This window comes from Emys orbicularis, chromosome 8 (genome assembly GCF_028017835.1).
Source record: "Emys orbicularis isolate rEmyOrb1 chromosome 8, rEmyOrb1.hap1, whole genome shotgun sequence".
Lineage (NCBI taxonomy): Eukaryota > Metazoa > Chordata > Testudines > Emydidae > Emys > Emys orbicularis.
In genome coordinates, this window is record NC_088690.1 from 98,463,334 (window position 1) to 98,485,954 (window position 22,621).

General features: G+C 42.6%; 1 protein-coding gene across 1 annotated transcript; it reads left to right on the forward strand.

Moving 5' to 3' along the window:
- On the forward strand, nt 1-18,877 carry SHROOM1 (shroom family member 1). Its single transcript, XM_065410129.1, has 7 exons — nt 1-2,718; nt 5,472-5,542; nt 9,761-10,444; nt 13,835-14,452; nt 14,944-15,097; nt 16,361-16,633; nt 18,623-18,877. Exons 1-7 carry the CDS (start codon nt 1-3, stop codon nt 18,875-18,877), a joined length of 4,773 nt encoding a protein of 1,590 aa, XP_065266201.1.
- The last annotated feature ends 3,744 nt before the right edge of the window (nt 18,878-22,621 follow it).

Here is a 22,621-nt window from a genome sequence, read left to right on the forward strand (position 1 = left end):
ATGGCTTCCTATGGGAATGAGATAGAACGATGGAACCTCAAGCAAGCTGGCAAAATTGCAGAACTGTTGGAGCCAGTGGCCTCACCTGATTATGGAAACAGGCTCTCGCCACTTAAATCCATCAGCAGCATAGACCACCTCTTAGACTCTGCTTACAGCTCTTTCTCTGGTGGCTCAAACGTTCCAGAATATCATTCTCCATCATATTATAATGAAAACTATTGTCTGCCCTTAGAGCAATTGCCATATATGGACTCGGAATATGTAAGAGGAATTTATAATCCTAATGCAATAAACTCTGATCCTAAACCCACACATCAGCACAAGTCACTGGAGCTGAGTAGTCATCACAACTCTGACAATACTGGGCTCAGTGGACAATACAGAAGCACTCCTACCCATGGGACTTTATATCAGCCACCATCACCTCTGGCTTTACCCCCTCATCCACCATCACCACCAGCACGACTTCATAGCTATAAAGCTACCAGAAATTTTGAAAATACAAGAGGGAAATCTAATTCTGGAAATCATTTTGACCATAGTGTACAACTAGCTACTTGTGCTCAGGATATTAGCAATGCCCTTCTCCCCTCTGATTCAGGGACAAACTGGGTATCCAGGTCGAAGAATGAGGGGCTAATGACCGAGGAAAACAAAGAGAGGGATCCATCCCAAGATGGCACAAAGCAAAACAAGCCTCATGTTTTCATCAGACCCTCGTCTATTATTTTTCAAGAATATTTAAAGTCTGATTCTTTGGCTAAGACCCCAGATCTTTTCTGTACTCAGAATTCAGTCCAAGCTTATAAAATTCCTGAGGAGATGACCTCTAAGTCCTCTCATTCACTGCATACCAACCTCAGTGCTGTTAATGATACACAAGAGAACAAACAGTATCTTTTTGCCTGTGGTGTACACAAACCACCCTTTAGAGAAGCAGATTTGCAAAGCAGAGTCTCAGAATCCAGCCAACAAAAGGGACAGTTTCCCTGCATTCAGTGCCCAGGCTGGACTGAAGAGTATTCAAGCTTGGATCAGGATGTATTGGAGAGTAGTGCAGGCTTAAAATACATGGACAGTTCTCTTCCAAGTGAAGATGTGTCGGAGAAACTGAACAACTCTGAGGACAAGAATTGGTGCTCCGGCTCCAAAGAAGAAAACAGGAATGATGTTTGGGAACTACTTCCCAATCAACATATCAAAATGCAGAAATCACCACTGTCCGACTGCTTGGATGGTATAGAAACAGAGCCTACTCACCATGGGGAATTGGATTTTGGAAATAAGCAATTTTCTGATAGTGCTGACCAAACATCTTATTACAGACCAAACGATGACTCCCCATCCCAATTTCTAAATGGACTCCAGAGAGAAATACAAGCTAACAATAGCGGTCCTGACCTTAGCATGAACCCAAAGGAAGAGGACATCCTAAATCCTGTTCATCATAGAAAACACCAACTTGAATTTCAAAAGAAGCTTGAAAGGCAGCCTCAGGATGATTCTGCCAGTGAAAAGATAAACAGGCAGACAACTCCTCTCCTTTATTACCTTTCTGGTGGGAAAAACACCAACATTCTGAGTCACAAAAATCACACTCAGCAAGATGAGGACTCGGGGAGTTTGCCTAAGACCTCTCCAAGGAGCAATCGCCCTGTTTCTGCACAACCTATAGAGATACAAAGAGAAATTAACCAGCTTCAAAAGAACAAACACCATCTTCAGTGCACAGGGCATGATACCATTAATGAGACTGGTGATGTAATTCTGGGGAGCTCTGCTTCATCAGTGGATGAGAGTTTCAAGAATGATTACAGGGAAAAACTTAAAGTTGCTCAAAGAAAGGTACTGAGAGAAACATCTTTCAAAAGAAAGGATTTACAGATGAGTTTGCCCATAAGGCTGAAGCAGAAACCCTCCAAAAGACCTTCAATTGATCATCTCAGATCGTTGTCCTTATCCAGTGCAAATGAGGATGCTAAATTGATTCTTCCTCCCAAGTCTCTGGAAAACAGCAGCAAAGATGAAGAAACAAAGAGGCCACAAGCTGCTCGAATAGGAGGAAGAAAAAGGATAACAGAAGAACAAAAGAAATTGTGCTATTCTGAACCCGAGAAGCTCAATAAACTGGACGATCAGCAAGATCAGGGTGTACCATGGAGGGAAGAAAGCACAGGGGTCAGGTCGGATGAAATTAATGAACAAGATTCAATGGCAGGCAGAAGAAAGATTCTGGAAAACCGAGGGAGTGCGCTTGCCAGTTCCAATCTCTCCAAGACCGAGTTGAAGCAAATCCAGCATACTGCACTTATTGAATACATGGAACGAAAGATTGCACAAAGGCCCGCTAGTGCTCTGCAGAAACCGCCCCTGCAGAAGAGGCCTTCCAATGCTAAGAGGCTTCCTGAGGGCAAGACTTCCAACGCAGATATTAGCAGGAAGACCCAAAATAATGAGGTAATCTGCCAATTTCTCTCTCCAGAAAGAATTCCAGAACCCTCCCCTGCTTTAATTGCCACAGGGATCTGGACCAGTAGACACAGTGCTAGTTCTTCTGCTACTGAGGCAGTACATTCAAAACCCAAGTCTGCTGCCAGGGAAACAGACGGAAACTGCACCGGCAAATGTGCTTCAGCTGAAAATCTCCTTCCATCAGGGGCTTCTGCATCCAGCAAAGATCGAGAACGATCAAAATCATCTCCTTCTCCTGCATGGGTAAGAAATATATTACGAGGTAATTTACAGTTTTGGGCCAGACTGTGAACCCTTTGCTTATACTGGTGAGTAGTTGCTCACATGAGTAGACCCATTGCTCACCAACGGAAGTAAGGAATTAATAATCTGACCCTTAGTGAGCTATAGCCTGTTCTTGTAACCTGGAAGAAAAAAATGAGGATGCTATGTTTGTTATTCTATAGGAAACATCACAGTTGTTTGCAAACCGTATATGCATACCTCCCTGGGAGTTTGGTTGGAGGAATAGATTAGAAGAGAGAACATACAATTAATTGTTTGGAGTTCTAAAAGCAATCCTACCAAAAATGTTTTAAAATATTATGTTTAATTAATGACAATAATGGTTGTTAATTATTGGCATGCATAGTGCTTTGCAGACAAACTGTAGATTTTCATTTTTTAATGGAAAACAAATTGCTAATAAGTATGCCTGGAGGTTGAAAACTTAAGTGCATTGCCATAGATAAAAGCTTTTACATGCTAAGTATTACATACTCTTTCAGGGACAAACAAACAGGACAGGTAGAAATTCATCTGAAAACTCCACAAGGATAGATTTCTGGATTTTGAGCCTGATTTGACCATTTGGAGAGGAATTTGGGTGGGCTGCCAAGGAGGTAGGGGGGTAGTCTGCAAACCTGCTATATCCCAAGTATCCATGAGGAAACCAGAAGAAACTTTTTTCTCCCGGGTAAGTCTTTTGAGGGAACACCTTTTAAGTGGTTTTTGGCCTGAAAAGCAAAGCCATATAGAAATCCATGGGTTTCAGTTGACAGAATTAGTGCAAATATTTTATTTATGTATGTATTTATTTATGTTTGCCTGTCTATTTTGGCTCTTATGAAGTCTTTCTTCCCATACCTGAGTTTCACTTTTGACTTTTTTAATTGAACCCAGATTTTCAAAAGTAAAACTCAGCAGAAACCACTGAGCTTTGTCTAGTTATACATTGCAACTGTGCATCCTTCCCAATTTTCTCAAATCTCACACTCAGCCACTTTAAAAAACGGAAAATAGCTAAACAGATACTTTTGGATAGTTACCCTGATGAAATTAGATTTCCTGCTTTTCTCAGGTAGAAGTAATCCATGGACACTGCAGACTGGCACAGGATGAATATGTGTTCATCACTGTTTATTTAGCAATCTGTTTTATAGGACTGAGATTTCTGTTTCCTAGGTTGGTGGCTCTCCATTTGGTAGAAGAGAGAGAACCTTCCATGGATCCATCTCTTCTCATAATACAACTTCCCACACACTACTTAGATCTCAAAATTACTCATTCTGGGATAGCAAGAAGGTCTCTAGGCTACTTATGGTACCACAATTAGGAAAATAAAACAGTGGTTCTTATCTGATACCTCAGATACTGTTGTGAAGAGCATATGATGTAGATATTTACATATATAGAACAAAACTGCTTGGCTACCAACAGTCAGCTCACCACACACCATAAAAGACTACAATGCTGAGTCTTTATGAATGGTTCCTTTTGCCCTTGCTCTTGACACAACAGCCTTGAGTTTAAATAATACGATGATGTGGCTTCTGGCAAACTCTAACACTTTAGAAGCCTGCTGGAACAGGTAAAATTGGCCATTTGCTTTATTTCCTACATGCTCAGTGAACATTGACCCAGTGTCAGGACAGAAATATGCACCTTTCAGTGCCAGAATTTGGAGGACAATGTACGTCAATATTTCTGTAAAAGAAAGATAAGGAAAATAAACAGAGGCAAAGGGGAAAGAGAAGAGAGTCTTTTCCCCCATTAGCGTCTTCTAGCTAATGGAACTGCCACTGAGATAAGAAACTCTCACCAAAGATGCCTATTTTCAGAACTGTAGACAAGCAAAGGTAGAGTCAATATTTTGCTCCTGTATTGCTAATATTCACCTGCCATGCTGATAGACAATCTATTTGATCATTCAACTTCATGTTCCCATGGCTGTAGCTTTGAATTTTTCAAACCGTGAGCATGTTAGAACTTAGCCTTGTGAAGAGTAACCCAGAACAATACCTGTGAAGGCCATGAATGTCCGGGTTACTTCTGGGTTGGAGGATAGACTAGATTCTCTGATAAGCAGAGGGGATCGATACATGGTTGAGAAGAACTTATAGATAATTAGTCTAGTATGTGCCTAATTGACTGCCTCCTAGCCTGGAAAAACCCATCTATTTTGGATAGTTTAGGGATAATAGAATAAATTTGATTATGATGTATCTGTCTGTAGGATACCACTCACTGTAGTATCCAAGTGCCAGTAATAACCACTATTATACATTGGGATGAGTTGGACAACTCACTAGAAGTCCCTTCCAATCCAAAAGATTCTATGATTCAGCAACCATGAAACACATTATTGACTGTCTAGGCTTCATTAGATTGTGGGGCAGGGTTGAACACTGTGTAAAATGTCTCTACTTAGGCATGTAAAATGTACTTTCCTTGATACTTCTCCTGTCATGGAGAAGTGCTGATAAAATCCCAATTTTGTCTGTAAATCTAGGAGTCTTAACAAACATATTTTTCTAAGGGGAAAAAAACTGATGCTAACTTGGGAGAGAATGATGGGAATTACATAACTGAAAGGAAACAAACACTTAAAATGCTTAGTAAACTGCTACCTGAGCTATTGTTGAGTTTCCACCTTAGTAGGCGTGGGGAGGTGCTGAGTACACAAAAGCAATAAAAATTTGACAATGCTGCTCAAGTTAAGTCTTCTGCATTTTCAGGACCTTCATAGATGTACAACTTTCCCGGCATCATCAATTCAAGGTTGTGAAAACTATCCCATCATCCCCAGGTAAGGTTGTGAGAACTACTCCACCCTCCCCAGATGAACATTGCTTTAGAAATGTTTTCAAACACTAGTGGGCAACTACATTCACTATGTTTCTTTGCAATACAGTAAATTCAATGTGATGTTAATTTTTATGCCCTACAGTGTGATTGATTCCTAACTGAAATCTGTTGTTTCCTCATTTTTTTGGAAGTACAGGTCCTGCCAATGTTGGAAACAAATCTGTGCTAGCTAGCAACAACAGTGTTTAAACACAGTTGTTGCTAGCAGGGTTCGAGAACTGTTTCCTTGACAAGCATGCACAAGGATCAGAAAGGTGTTATTAAACCATGCTTTAGCCTAATCCCCACCCAGATAGCCACATGGCTACTAACAAACATGTTTAATCTGTCGTCTCTCTTATGGCTTTGTTACAGAATTCTAGTTTAGTTCTCAGGCATAAAAAAGAATTTTAAAAAAACCTGGTCATATGGCCCTTGTCTACAATGAGGGGTTTTTTGTTTGTTTGTTTTTGTGAACACCTCTCACCATTGCTGTAGAACCAGTGCAGCTCTACTAGTGCTAACAACTGTTGAGAACGCTAGGGTAGCTCAGAGCAGGGTAGGATGCTCCTCCTGCTATTTACAGCCATAGAGATGCACCAGTGCTAAAGCAACAGTGGGAGAATTTGTGAAAATCCTGAATGTAGACAGCCACTCTGTTAGACAAGAGCTGGTAAAACCCTGCTCCCATCAGCCATGTATAGATACAGCTGTTTCTAGCATGGCTTCAGTCCTAGTGTGGACAGGGTCTAAGTAGAGAGACTTCTCATTAAGTCACCTGTGAAGTAGTCTGATATATGAATCCATGAACTTCCATAGCCCCTCAGACTGACACTGGTACCATATAATTCACAGTGCTTCAACTGAAACCTAACACATCAACTCGAGGAGGCTCTCCAATACAAATAAAATGCAGTGTTGCATTTTCAGCAAGGAAGCGCTGTCATATTAGGGTGGATATTCCCAAAAGAAATGGAGAGCATCATCATGGCCTTAATAATTGCCAAAGTGGGGGGAAATCTACCTCAAAACTTGTAAATGTAGAGTCTGATCCTGAGAGGTGTGGAGTACCTGCAATTCCCATTTGAAGCCAGTGGGGTTGTAGGCCCTCAGCACTTCTTGGGCCCAAAATGTACAAAATACTATTTAGAGATTTTAATCTTTTATAAAGATCACAGAGGAAATCATGCTTAGTTCAGAGACAAAAGGACTGGAGACATTAAAAGCACTGCTTATTTTCAAAGCATTTCCCTTATACACCTCTGCCCCGATATAACACGGCCCGATATAACACGAATTCGGATATAATGCGGGACAGCAGTGCTCCGGGGGGGGGCGGGGGGGGGGCTCTTCACTCCGGTGGATCAAAGCAAGTTCGATATAACGTGGTTTCACCTATAATGCGGTAAGATTTTTTGGCTCCCGAGGACAGCGTTATATGGAGGTAGAGGTGTATTAGCTATTCCTCACAACACCTCTGAGGTACAGAAGTGATGTTCTCTCTGTTTTATAAGTGGGGAAACCAAAGCCCAGAGGTGATTAGACTTAGCCAATGCCTCAAAAGGAGTCAGTGGCAGCGAAATCTGGAGTTTGATTCCCCAGCTCTGTGCTCTTCCCTCCGTTCTATACTGCCCCTCAGTCTGAGGTTTTTTAGTGGAGCTTATGAGGGATCACAATGCCTCCCTGCATCACAAGGGTGCTGTGGGGATCAGTTAATTAATATCTGTACAGCACTTTAGAGATGCAAAGTGCTATGCACATGCCAAATTGTTGTTATTGGCTAATCCCGAGGTCCTAATCCAGCTTTCAATCTGTCCTAACCTCGTTATGGGGAGTTTTATCTGAGTAAAAACTGAGTGAAAACCAAGTAAGGACCACAGGATTTAGCCCTTTATTATGCATCTGACTGTAGGGAAATAGACTTCAGAACAGCTGTCTTTATTCTGCTTTCTATTTATCCTTCTTTTATTTAGCCTTTGTGCTGCCTACGTGGCGACAGCTGAAACAATGATATCTTATTTCCAAGCTCCGAAGATCCAAAGGGGAGGGACGGGGGTTGCTTTTTTAGAAATGTTGGTTAAAGGCAGCAACTCTGTGCTTTTGCCACCAGGGAGTGCTGTAGCAGCGCAGAAAAGGCAGTGTTGCCTGGGAGCCTGCTCTGAAATGCTGAGTCACTTCCAACCGCCACATGATGTCAGTTAGCCAGGCATAATACAGCCATTGCCCCACAGAGCTGCATCTGCCATCTAAAGGCTTTTACCTGAAGAGAGATCACTTCAGGGCCTGCTCCTGAGAGGTGTGGAGCTTTAGTGGGAGTCACAGGGGCTCAGCACTTCTCTGGTTCTTCTCAGTGACCCTACAATCCCACATCCTTAGAATAGGGTTATTTATTCCCCAAATCAGTTTCTTTCCTTTTAGGTAGCTTTAAAAATCATTTTTGCCTCTTTGTGGAACCAAAAAAAAAAGGTGTAAAATGTACAATAAAATATGCATGAAAAGGGCTGGAACTCTTTACAGTAAAAGCCTCCATATTGCAAACCACCATAGCTTCGGTTCTTTTCTCACTTGAGTGCATTGCTCCACCATCTGATCTCTGCCAAAAACAGCACCTAAAGGGTAGGCCAGACCTGTCCACAGAAGAACAACATAGAGATCCTGTCAGAATGCTTAAAGCATGGAGTTTATATATATATATATTTTAAATAAATATTGACATAGAAAAGCTGCTAGTATTTTAACCCCGTATCGCTTGCCCAGAAGAATTGGGAGAGGAACAATCAATTCTTGCTTCAACAAAAAAAATGACACCCATTGTTTTGGCCATTCTAAGTAGTGGGGCTGCTTGATACAGGGTAGCCTTCTCAGCAGGCCTTCAGTGGTCTGTCTGAGATTCCTGATTCAGGTGGAGCAGCTTCACGTTAGCAGGTCATTTTTGATGCAACTAGAAGTGTGGGTGAGTCCATGTATGGTCAGAAACATTTCACAGGTGACCTCTTAATACAGGGCAAGTGAATATGGGAGAGAAGGGAAATCCTGTAGGGACTGATTTTGCTGGCTATTAATGCAGGTGACTGTAAGTTCAGGTTTCATTGTACTACATTTATAGAGGAAGCCATAGCCTCCTACTGTACAATAATCTCTCCCTCTACCTCCCAACCCACCAAGTTCTGCTACTGTGCAACATAATACAGTAGCTGTGTTCCGCTGAATTCTGGTGGCAAATCCAAACCTGTCAGTGAAATTGGTGCAGATTTACTATGTTTGGATATTAATCGCTCCAAAAGATGGGAGCAGAATATCTCTTGCAGGCCTCACAGATGTGCCTTTACTATTGGTTGGAGAGTTCCAGTTGTCCCAATGTGTGTATTGTGTTAATGCAACACCAACCCTGCTGGCAAGAAGGATCTCGTTCCCCCAGACAGGAACTGGCTAACTTCAAGGCATTTATCCAGAAGTTACCCAGGTTCTGGTAACCATTCTATTTTGTAATCCCATTTGAAGTTGTTTCTTCCCCATTATTGTTACCCATTACCTACCACTTTCTCCTCGTAATAACTACAGTTGCTGCATTTACCCTGCAGTCCAGGTCTCACTCTGGCATTTTGTCGGTCAGGCCCAAGAAGTCTCTGACATGTCTACAGTGCTTTTCTTAGGGCTTGTCTCCACAGAGACTTAGTGCACGGTAACCCAGGCTGTGAAAACACAGTGCACTAGTCTGCTACATCAAAGTGCATGGTGGAATTTTCAGTGTGTGCCAGCAGGGTCCACATAGCTGTAAATTTACACCCCAACTTGCTGTGTGCAAGTCTCCGTGTAAACACACCCTTAGGTTGTGGACAAAAGGGATGAAGTAATTGTGCCATCCCGTCATGATGCTGTCTTAATATGAGATCATGCTGAGTCATAATACAACAGCATCACACTGATACAATGCCATGACTCAAACTTGACAATACAACGCCAGGCTGTCACTATTTTGTGGCACACTCTTCAACCCTGATTGACAAAATGATTTTTCCAGCAGTTGAGTATCATTGGTGGGCCTAGACTACAAGTACTGGCTTTAGGTCATGTGAGGTTTGTATTTTACCTGTACTAAATACTTCCATATAATAAATAAAATGCCTCCAAATGGTGGTGTTAGTAATTAGCTAATGTGAAATATGATTTGAAACTTTAGCTTTCTAGCAAAGAATGAAGTCGAGTTGGCAGAGGAAAAAGACTGTGTGAGAGATGAAAAGCAGCGAGTCTGCACAGCCAGAGGAAGGGGAAAGTCTATGGAAGAAATTGGAATTTCAGAAACTGTAAGACTTTCATTGTTGAGCCAAAGCACAGATCAGCTTCATCACATGAAAAGCCTGCACATCTTGCCAGTGCCTGGACTTGAACGTGGTAAAAACAGCTCAGCTGCAAACCATCAAAGTGATCTGCACAGCACCAAGTCTGTATCAGGAAATCTGCCCAGACAAATAAATACTGAAGACATTGTGGGGCTCAAGAGATCAGATACAACGGTCCAAAAACTTGAAAGGCTTCCTAGCACAACAAAGCCCTATGGCATTTCCTTAAGTACTGAAAATCTACCCCCATGGTGTGTATCCTCCCTGGGCACATTGCAATCTCCACTATTACATTCAGAGTCTCCTCTTCACTCTCCACTGCCCCTGTCTTCTGTGGAAGAAGACAATGTTTTCTTCAATGACTCCGTCACTAATGGCTTAGAAATAACGTCAAAGCCTTCTTGTCTCTATGGACAAAGTGATACTTTAGTTTCAAGAACAGACATGCCAGAATCTCTCCTGACAGTATTGTCTTTGCAAGTTGCCTTGGAGGGAAAGCAAAGTAAAGCAGAACAAAAAGCCAGGTAACCTTTCTATTCCTGAATTATTGCTTTGTGTGCATAATTTGACATGTGATCTTCAAAATAATCACAGGTACAAAACCATACCAAGCAGAAAAGCATAGAGATATTGCCTCCTGTCCTATCTCTACAGTCTTCCTCCATGCTCCCTCTTCATAAGACTCCATTCAGTTATCACAGATTTTTAGATAGAGGAAAAAATAGTCACTGTGAAAAAGCCACTGTATAAAATAAACTCATTAAGAAATCTGAATGGCCAGAAATCCAGATAGTTTGGCCATTTACACACTTACTAATTTGTGCAATAATGCAACCATGAATTTGGTAATTGCATGTGCAAATATCGTGATCACTTGGATGTGCAATAACATGCATACACAAAACAAACACCGTAATTGCACAAGCAAACTGGCTGCATAAACTACACCGGTTTTGTGTGTTCATCCTTGCACTTAAGTTGTTACAAAATCTGGATTTAAAGGGTACTTTAAAAAGATGGCTGTGGTTATTCTATATAGCAAATGCAGTATGACTAAAATGATTTATTCCCTATAGTCAGTAGCCTCTGCCATCAAAGCTTCTGTTTGAAGTGCTGCATCAAAGCCCAAAACTTTAGGAGGAAACCAGCACAAAAGGAGAAGCCTTGACTCCTGAGCCTACTGACTGAATGGATTAAATAAATGTTTCACTTTTATCTCTAAAACAAGTGTTACCCCTCCCCCCAACCTCTCCCCCGCAAAAAGCAGCAGCAGCAACCCACAAAACCTCAATAGCTGAATATACCAGGGTTGTTGCCTCCTGATCGCCTCCTCGTGGCCAGCAGAGGCTCCACTGCAGCTTACCTCTGGTTTCCCTCTTCAGTCCCCTTAAGACTCCCACACAGTCTTTTTTGTGGCTAACACCCTCCTCCCCCCCAGGCTGAGGTTTAGTATATAATAGAGTTCAAAATAATCCTCAAAATAAAGCCCATCTCCCCAACCCAAACATTTATACTCCGCTCTGGCCCTTCTACCACACAGAGCTCTTTTCCTATTATATCCCACTCTGCCCCTCATGAAGTCCTCATTCTTGGCCCTTCTCAGCAGGAGCACAGCCTTCTGGCCCTGGATTCCTTCTTCTGTCAGCATCTCCCCTGTTCTGAGGGAGAAGGCAGCATATATACTGCCCGCTTTCAGAGAGCTCCTCCTAGTTGGCTGGGAGAGAGGGGAGCCCTGCCCCACCTACACCACAGGGCTCCTGGTCCCAGGGCCTTAAAGGGACAGTGTCCTGGGTTTTTCCTCCCATCCAACTATTAATTCCCCATTACTGCTTTGACCATTTCCTGAGTCTTTGTTTCATTGTTTCTGGAACAGGGTTTTCTTGCCCCTTTCAGGTTTAAAGGGCCAGCATGCTCAGCTACACTGAACAATTTCCCCTTTGCCTAATGCCTTCTGCTTCCATATTTGTATTCAGCCCATTTAAAAAGAGAAAAATATTAAACAGTCAGCTGTTATGCCTCTCTTTTAATAAAGAATTAGAATTAGAAAATGAGTGTCGTTTGTGAAGAACAGATTGAGGGAGTGGCTACCTAAACTCAGGTGATACTTCCTGGGTTATGCCCAGGGGTGAAAGTAACTTAAAGGACTTACCGGTACGCCGGAGTCCTGAGCGGGGGCGTGGCCTCAACCAGAAGAGGCTGGGCCTTTCAAGATTTAAAGGCCCTGGGGCTCCGGCTGTGGCTGGGAGCCCCAGGGCCTTTAAATCACCCCGGAGCTACCAGCTGCAGAAGCAGCTGGGAGCCCCGGGGCTCAGGGGCGAATTAAAGGGCCCGGGGCTCCGGCCACCGCGGAGCTCCGGGCCCTTTCAATCCCTGCCGGAGCTCAGGCGGCACTTTAAAGGGCCCGGAGCTCCCCGCAGCGGCTGGAGCCCTGGGCCCTTTAAATCACCGCCGCAGAAGCCGGTCCAGTCTGGCACGGCGTACTGGCTCTTGCTGGTACACCATACCGGACCGGCTTACTTTCACCTCTGATTATGCCCAAATAAATCTGTTAGTCTTTAAGGTGCCACGAGGACTCCTTGTTGTTTTTGCTGATACAGACTAACACGGCTACCACTCTGAAACCAGTTTCCTGGGTTAGAGGGCACTTGCTGTAGAAATAAACAGAAGGTACACAGTAAAGTTTCTTCCATTCACAATATTGTAGCTGGGTCACAAAAACTGTTTTGGAGAAAATACTTGGGGGCTGGGGAGAGGTTCCCTTCACTACAGAGGTCAAAGTCTAATCCTGATTTTCTGCATTCTGGTGAATCAAATCTCTGGATAAGTTCAGTTATGTCTCTTGAGGCTGCACTGTTTGAAGCGCCATTCCTCAACTACAGGAGCAGATCTCCATTGCCAGTCAGTTCCTGTGGCGTTTAGGAGCTGAGCAAAGCAACTGCACTACAGAGCCTAAGAAGTCAGCAGGAATTTAGCTCCAACCCTGTGGGGCTGGGCACTCTGCTGAACTGCAGCTCTCAGATATTTAAATATCAAGTTTTACAAAGTTTTTAGATTTCACAAAGACATTAGTAAAATTGGGGGTGTTTTACATGCGCCTGTGAAACTATTATGAATGGACCAAATTTCTAGCTGATGACATGCAGTGAGAACAAAGCAACAAAAGTGCTCTGAAGGAAAAACCATACTCAGCTAAATGCATCATCAATGTATCCAATGGGAATGTACACCCTCGTTGAGCTCCTAAGGAAGGTGGGGAATGGGGTTGGATGTGTGGTACAGAGAGGAGACAACCCCTTCTTCTCTACCTCCTTAACCCTCATATTAGGGGAGGGCAATGGAGTCCCAGTAATGGTGCTGGGACAAGGTTAAAGGAGTTGTAGGGGCTGACAGCAGCCCTCCACCAGGTGGTACAAAGAAAAAATGACCTGCACTGGACAAGTTATTGCAGATGGTTCCCAGGTGTGTTACTCAATAAAGTTGTGCCCTAGTTCAACCACATTCCTGGTATTTTGTCGGTCTTCCTGTGGCGTCTGGCACAATAGGATAGCAAGCAGTGCGGCAATGGCTCTGCTTCCTTGTGTATGATGCATTCATCTCAAGGTGTCCGTGTACAATGGGGTTTTTAAATGTTTTCAAAGTAGGCGTAATTCAAAGGGATGGAGCTGGAAATGGGAGACTGCAGATTAAGTGAGGACCCCAGAAATGTGAGGGCCTGTGCAGTTGCACATTTAACACATATCTAGCATTGGCCCTGCCCTCCGGCCCACAAGCAAAGTGAGCACTTTTCACAGATTCAGAAGCTCTGAGACTTTGAAAAAGGCAGCCATGAAAATATCAATGTCTTGATCTGCCAGAACTTCTGGTGGAGCAGTGAATGTCCACAGTGAATGCAACTTCTTTCTTCTTTCCTGTAGACTCCAGATTCCTGAGAAAGACGAATCCAGTCTTGGGAGTAGGAATGAGGAGAATAAAGACAGTAGTGCAGTTGTGAATTCATGTTGTCCAGATGTCAAGGAACTAACTCCTGAAATCCCTATTCTGTTCCCCAGAAGAGGAGGCAATGAAGAGACTCAGGTGGAAAAAGAATGCAGAGTAAAATCTCTGGCTGGAAATGCTTCAAAGGGAACCCCCCGTCCGCAATTAGAGGCAAATGATATTGCACTTTCCCAGGAAAAAATAAATTGCCACACGGCATCATCAGCTCAGTCCGAGCAAGGAGATAAAATCAGTAGTTCAGCCTTAAATGAAAAAGCAGCATACAACAGCCAGAATCGTGTCCTGCCAGAAAAGGAGACAGATTTTCCTAAAAGGAGACTGAAATCCCCTGAAGACCAGAGATATGAAGAACTTGTTATGGAGATCATTGCCAAAGACAATTCTCTGGCTGATATCCTCATCCCTCGTCCTACTAGAAAAACTGCACTAGACCTCCTGGAGGGCCTTTTTCCTGTTAACATTTCAATGTCTGACAGATCACACAGGAATAAGGGAGCTAGAATGAGAGAAGAGGTGCAGCCTGTTCTAGAAAATGAGTAAGTAGTTTGAGATTACATATTCCTTCCTGTCTCAATGTCTATTTGTCTCATGCATTCACTGGAGCTAAGAATACCTGGGGATCTTGTTTTTTAAACCAGCAACAAATTCTGTGGCCCATCTTCTGGTTGGCACACCAAGGAATGTCTAAGGAAATAGTAAGAAAGAGAGGTAGGATTCTGACTGGGAAATAGGGCCCTGAATAGCTATGCTAGTGCCCTGGTTGGATTTCTTTTGTGTATCACATGCAATGTGCCAGACTGGAAATGTTTTCATGAGAGATCCCAAAGTAGTTCTGGAGTTATTAGAAGGGAACATGATCATTCTTGGCTGTCAGAAATCTTATGCTCCAGATATTTTCAAAGGTTAGACACATCCCTGCTTGGGGGGGAAAAATGATTCTGGCTAGTCTAGAAACATGTGAATAGGAACCACATTGTTCATGAACTAGGCTCTAAACATTTGTTAACATATTTATTTTCTGCTTCAGTAGCAGGAAAAGTATTGACGGTCCAACAGAACCATGTTCTGAAGCTGAACGCAGTGCAGGTCACAGTACAGAAGATCCCAATTCTAACATGAACCAAATCCTGATTAAGAACGGAGATGGCTCAAGTGACCTTGATGATCTCACTTCCAAGAAAGTAGGTATATGAATGTGAAAAGGACTGTGTGGGTTTCTTTACAGTAACTAAGATATCATCATAAATTTGGTATGTGTAGTGTTAGAGGAAAGCGCTTTTATCAACATACTTTCACACAATATCATTACTTCAAAGTGCGTTGAGACTTTCTGGGCCAAATTCATCTTTATTATAACTCCATTTAAAGTCATGATGAATTTGGTATATTGATTGTAACTGGTATTGTCTAAATTCTGTCCTGTTTTATTCATCTGCCAAAGACATCCACTGTGGGAGTGATCAGGGATAAACTCTGAGCTGAACGCTTCCTTGCAAAACTAGCTTCTGTGCACTAGCTGATTCACAATTGTACAGTATATGAGACCAGATCTGAACCCTAAATTGATGACATCTGGCAGTCTAAGTGAAAGATGATCTTTACATTCAGAGAACTGGCAGCAGTTTCTGTTGATAGCATCGGCCTATTGGCTTTCACATGTGTAGAGAGAAAGAGATAAGCTTAGACTATAATTCCTAAAGTAGAAATACTGTGCTTCTTTAAAAATAACCCACATCACTCTTCAAAAGAATTAAGCTTGTTAGTTGTAGAAACGTGGCCAAATTAATTATAATCTGCCTACTTAAAATTCTTCCTACAGTGGATGTGGTAGTATTCTTCCCTCCGCACTGTTTAGCGGCTGCTCCCTTCTATGTCAGAGTTGGCTGCATTTCAGTGAAAAGTGGTGTGATCCTTCTCCCACTCTCATCTCTGAGCCTTCTTTCATGCTGCCCACTATGCATGGAACACCCTCCCCAAATCTGTTCACCAACCTACCTCCCTTGCCTTATTCAAATCCCCCCCATAGAATTCAGTTCTGTTATGCTGACAACAGGAAGTGAGTTGAATTAGCTTTTAATAGAACCATCACACTGTCCGTGTCTTACTGAGTAACCACATGATCTTAATACTATAACCCTTCTCCTCCTCCTCCTCCCCCTTCCTTTTTTTGCCTGTTAATTACCCTTGCCAGGTATGTTATGGAAACTCTTTGACTTTACTGAGGCAACTACCAGACATTGACTTTTGGGGGTGAAAATAATAATAATATAGTTTATAAAGTCATTGGAACTTGTTTGTAACTGTCTTTTGTAAAGGCTTGAAAGTATTAAAAAAAAGTTTAAAATCTGGAGGAGGCAATCTGTGGAAAAAACCAGTGTCTGTAAGCAGTTTGGATTCTGGGAGTTAGTAACAAAGTTTCCATTTTTTTTTTATTTCCCCTGCAGAAGGAACTTATTTCTAGCATCCAATCAAAACTGTACACCCTCTGGGAAGAAAGGGAACTTGTCCTATCCGAAACCAAGGAGTATGCTCTGCGTGGCAAAGAGCTAGAGGCAATGGTACAAGATGTCTGCAAGCCCAATGAATATGAGCGCTACCTGATGTTCGTTGGTGATCTGGAAAAGGTAGTGAGCCTGCTGCTCTGTTTGTCCAGCCGCCTCGCTCGCGTCCAAAATGCCATGAGGAAAATCAATGAGAATACAGATGCTGAGGAGAAGGTGAGTCACAAGAGGTTTGGAGATTTAGCTGCTTTATTTCTTTCACACTTATCTTTCAAGCTAGACCTTCACTGGACCCATTTCTCTGTCTCCGAACTGTAGAGTTCTGCATAAAATTAGACCCAGATCTGAACCCTGGCTGGCTTTGCCAGTAGTAGTTAATAATTAGCGTGGTGTATTTCCGTAGCAGAAAAAGCGTGAGCCTCACACGAATGATAATTGCTCAGTGGATGAAAAAGTAGGCTTCTGCCTTCAGCAGGAGTGCAAGGTGGTAATAGGAACAGGTAAGCACTGTGTAGATGCTGAACTGTAGTTGTGGCTTTTGAAACTGTCAGTATATGGGACTGATGATCTGGGAAGCCACTTAAACGTCTCCTGTTGGTGTAGATCAAAAACCTGTATTCCAGATATTTTCCACTGAGGATCATTTCTTCTGAGTTTGGAAAGCCTATTTAACACAATGGCCTTGTCTTCACTGGGGGGGGCGGGGGGGGGGGGAAGTGTGTTCCTAACTGGAGGTGAAATCCCCCAAAGTCTTTAACTCAACCTTCTAACTCATGCGAACGCCACAAATTGCCTTGTCTTCAATAGGAATTTAACTTAAGTTAGCTAACTCGAGTTAGGAACACTGCTTTTTTTCATAGCGCAGACAAAGCCATTATGTCCTAAGAATGATTCTTTTTTCTGCTGTCCTTGTTATATAAGACATGCCCCTTTCCACAATACCACCCACATTGCTGATTCCCAAATGAGGAACAAGTTGAGCACAGAGTTCCTCTGTGATCTTAACCCCATGAGCAACGCTGCTCCTTTTCTGCAGAGCTTTGTATTCTTGTGGATCGTTTTCCTTTACGTTATCAAATGCATATAATCAATCCAAATTCAGAAACTCACCACCAGAATCTTACCATGTGATGCCTCTTGGAGATTCAGAAGCAGTCTGCCCTGGAATTGAGCTCATGGTAGCAAAAGTGGTTTTAGACAATATTTTAAATTGGTTTTGGCTAACACAGTTTAAAACAAGGCAACGCCTGGCCTCTACTCTTCAGCCAAAGCACATTTAAGCTGTTAGCTGAACTGGTTGTAGATGTTCCCAGCGAACAGTTAATTTCTAGTGGGGTAGTTGCCCTAAACCAGCTACACTGAGAGCTCTTCACGTTAGTTAGGGTACTTTACTCAGGACTTTGGATAAAGTGCTCTAAAGCCTTGTCTATATTATGGAATTTTGACAAAAATCTCCAATCATTCAGCTGCACAAGCTTTAGCAACATTGGGAGCCCTCACCTCTCAGGCTCAAACAGCCCTGTTTAGCATGGAGTTGATTAGACTTGTTCTGAGCAGGTTTAATTGATATGGTACTGAAAACTGAGAACTTCCCACATTGCTAACCTTACTAAAACCAGTCCAGCTGAACTAGTGTTAGCAATGGTGGGAAATGTTAAAATTCCCTAATGTAGGCCAGGCTTAAGCAAATTAATATAAACTGTTTTAAAAGCCACCCTCGCTTAGTAGCTACTCTTGTTTAGCAGGTTACTCTCTTCCAGGTACACTAATAGTTATAGTTTATTCTTTTATATAGTTTATTATTAGTAATACTAATTTGTTATGCACTGACACTATGTTTGGCTCTGTTCAGGCCACAAATAAAAACACTTTATGCCCTAAAGGTTTTGCAATCTACACAAGACAGATGCAGGGTAGACAGGACATACTGAGATGATTAGGATTTTAAATATATTATTATTACTACCTTTGACTTGCTTCCTGTGGACAACATGAAAGAAGTGAATCTTGATGGGAATTGCCAGCCACCTTTACCTTGCAAGCCACAAGGGAAAGTACTTCAGTCTAGGAGAAGCCATCCAGAATCTAAAGCCACAAGGGGAAGTAATTAAGTTTAATACACTGTGGCTCCTGAATGAAGATCTAGAGTCTGTCAGAAATTATTGGTTTTCATGGTGTATGCTGCTTTTGCTTTTTCCCTACTAGCAATCATTAAATGAGCGGCACAACCTCCTGTCTAGACAGCGGGAAGATGCAAAAGATCTGAAAGAAAACCTGGATCGCAGGGAAAGAGTGGTTTCTGGTATCCTTTCCAAATACCTGACTGACCAGCAACTCCAGGACTACAAACACTTTGTTCAAGTGAAGACCTCTTTACTGATTGAACAGAAAGACCTTGAGGAGCAGATTAAATTTCTCGAGGAGCAGCTGGAGAGCCTAGAGAAGAGCATCCTGCTCTGATGCACAGCAACAGGCCACCCGCTTTCAGGAATGGAGGAACTGGGCATTGTGTTGGAACTCCGCACATATTCACTGCATTGCTGCTAAGACATGAACATGGATCAGTTTGATGAATTCCTATTAGTGTCACAGTGTTGATAAGTGCTTAGATGGTCTAGGGACATGTTGGAAGGGTTTTTCTCTTTGGATGAGCTGAATGACAAAATCTTACAGTATGTAGCAGATTGCATCTTGAAAATGACTGATGAGACGTGTCACCCTTATTAATTTGACATTTTCCCTTCTCCCTGTCATCTGCCCGTCTGTTTCCAGACTGACATCATCTCAATAAAAGAATCATAAAAATATTTTCTCTTTGTGGGTGGGTTGAATATTCAAAATAAGAAATGATGTGGGTGTTTGAATTGTGAATTAAACAGAGGATAAACAACTCCAAAGCACAATGCCATGGGCCACTTAGTGAAACTCCTCTGACAGTGTAATGATAGCTGTCCCCAGTTAATACCTAGGAATGACATGTAATAATGGAACATATTGTCACGGGAATAACACTGAGCTCTTTTCATCAGCAATAATTCCCATGGCCTTTTGTGACTCTGCAGCTGTAGAATGCAATGGCTATTCCATCTGAATCTGGGTGAGATGTTCAACAGAAAACTCATGAGGGCTGCAGGAAGAGCTGTGGGCATGGGTTCCCGCAGGCCACAGAGAAGTATTTAGTGGTGAAGTTGACATAAAGGGATGCTCTCAAAGATGGTAAATCCAAAAATTGCATCTACCCTAGCTATCTGCAAAGTCCACGCAATGCTTCCTAGGGGACTATTTTTCAAATTATTGCTACACGGTTTGTTTGTTTTTCTTCACTTAGTGCCAGTCACCCAGCATTATTATGGACCCTGCCATGAAAAACCACTGTGCTGTGATACAAAGTGGTTGAATTTTGAAATGTTTTTGTAAACCATGAGTTTAAAAAAAAAAAAAGACTTTAAAAGGTGGGAAAAGTTCCTTGACAATCAGGGCCGGCTCTAGCGTTTTTGCCGCCCCAAGCAGAAAAAAAAAAAAAAAAAAAAGCCGCGATCGCAAGCGGAGGCAGCTCTACCGCTGCTTCATTCTACGGTGGCAATTCGGCAGCAGGTCCTTCTCTCCGAGAGGGAGTGACGGCCCCGCTGCCAAACAGCCGGACATGCCTCCCCCCTCTTCATTGGCTGCCCCAGGCACCTGCTTGCTAGGCTCGTGCCTGGAGCCGGCCCTGTTGACAATGTCCTTTTAAAATAATGTGTATTGAAGGTCTTTCAAGTGATATTACTGTATTGAAATTGTTTCATTTAATACTCCTTTACCACTAGGTGTATCAGCTGTAGGTTCCCTGAACATCGAATGAGAATCTAACTGGAGCTTCTTCCAGATCTGGGCAAGAGGAGAAGGCAGGTCTTGATGTTTTCACAAGTGACAGAAGTCATCAACATTTGTTATACTGAGAAAAGGAGACAATTTTATCCCCTGCATCAGAAAGGAAAGCTCCTTGGGTCTGATGCGGCATAGAAAGTTTTCATGGTTGATGCTCATGGAACTTTCAGACGCGCAACAGCCAGTGTTCATAGAACCATGTTGCAAATAAAACTCACTATTAATTATCACTCTTTTCCCCCCCTACCAAATATTGTGGGTTTTTTTCCTTCAGAGCCTTGAGGTTTCCCTCTCCACTTATACATACTGCTCTCTACCATTAAATACTTCACTCAATCACACGTGGAGGAGGCTCTCTGGGACTGGCCAACCCTCATATCTGCCAGCGGAGGTTACTAAAGCATGAGAACAAGATACCCCCTGTAGCAAGTTCCCACTCCTAGTGGGTCTGATTTCTGATCCTCCATATTACACTGCCCCAAAGACCCTCCCACCCATCCCCCTTTCCTGATTTGCTCCAGCTTTATCTGCTTTTCTGGGATCAGCTGCAGTGTGGTGGCATTCTTCTATGTTGGCACTTCAGTAAGGGCATACTAAGCACAAATTATGTGGGATAGCCCTGCAAACAAGGTGATTCCTCCTGTCCCTCCCCCCCCCCCCCATGCCTTTGTTAGCAGTACGGAAAAGGTTAATCTTGATTTTGTATAATTGATATCAGTAAAAAACTATTCCTCTTGGCTCATCTTGAACAAAAGTCCTCCAGACTCGGAGGTGAGATGAGTAATTAAAAAGACATGTTCTCATTATTTTTCAGTTCTTGCCTTGTCACATGACTTGCTGAATGTGGAGGATGTCTGGTTACTTAGTATGCAGCTGTACAATAAACGGAACCATGGTTCAATACAGCCCAGACACCAGTGAAATTGTGCTCAAAGAGGCACTGGTCTCTGGCTGTAGAACTTTGACGCTCACGTTTTCTCAGAGGGAATTGCTTCTAAAGCTCAGCTCGCATGCAGGTTTCACAACACAGAGCGAAAAATACCCTGTCAGTGATGCTACGAAGAGCCTTTGCTGCTATAAGCCTTGCCTTCAATTCTTGAAAGTCTGTGACTCACGTACTGTATGCTGCCTGTCTTTTACATGTATTTGGTATAAGGCACAGAACTGCTTGGCCTAGGAAGCAGACAGCAGTGAGTTGAAACCAAATAACTTAAAGTTTACAACAGAAATATTTATTTAACAGTCAAGAGAGCTCGATGTCCCCATCTTACAGAAACACCCACAACCAGGAGAGTGCCGGGGGCAAGGAAAGGTCAGTGAGGACCCCTGAGGAGTTTTACTCATACTTCCAACATGGGAGCTGGGGCGGATTTTGAGCCTCCCCCACAGAACAGTCAGTGGCTCAGCTCCAGATGACCTACATGGAGCGATGGGAATCCACTGGAGGCCAGGGCTATCTGTACAAAAGGTTACTACTGCCCGTCTTCCTGGAGCTCTTCCCCTGCGATCTTCTAAAGGAGTGTTCCACAGCAGAGAAGGGGCTTAGCAGAAAACTGTGAAAGCTTCAGGCTTTATGGACTTTGCAATGGATCTCTTGCAGAATTGGGAATGGAGCCCATCCTAGCCTTACCCTTGCAATCCACAAAGCCCCGTCCACATGAGGGCCTCCTTTGCACGAGGAGCCAAGTGCAATATTGCCAATGCCAAGCATTCAAAAATAATGCATCAGGCTCTCCCCAGTCATGAAACTGGCTTAAACTCATGTTCTAATTGGTAATAATTTTGGTTTTTTTTAATTTGCATACTTTAGTATTAGGATACACTCAAGCCACATTTTCAAACTTTCATCTGCAATCATTTTTCTTTGTAACCCCACCCCCAGACCTTTTTTTTTTTTTTTTTTTTTTAATGAAAGCAGATTCTCACATATTCACAGGATTCCAAGAGCTGGGGCTTGAAGAAAACCACCAAGTAGCATGAGACTTGTGATAAAATTGTGAAAGCTGGTGACATGGCAAGTAGTACAATCTGCCCCCAAAATACTATTCTGGTCTTATGTCCAGTCCAAATTGTGTCTGCCTTAGTCATGGGACTAATTTTAGTGAACTCAATACTGGTATTAGCAGAATTTGAAAAGTCAGTAGTTTGTTTTAGACTCCATATGAATTTTTTAAAGAGATGTTATGCATTTCAACTGAATATTTTAGCACAATTTATCAAAACTGACGGTGGCATTTTTAAATGTTTCTTTCCTCCCCCTTCCCGAAAACTGGGTTAGTGTAAATTAAAAGCAGATGATATTTCTATGTATTTAAACATTTATTAAGCCATGTTAGT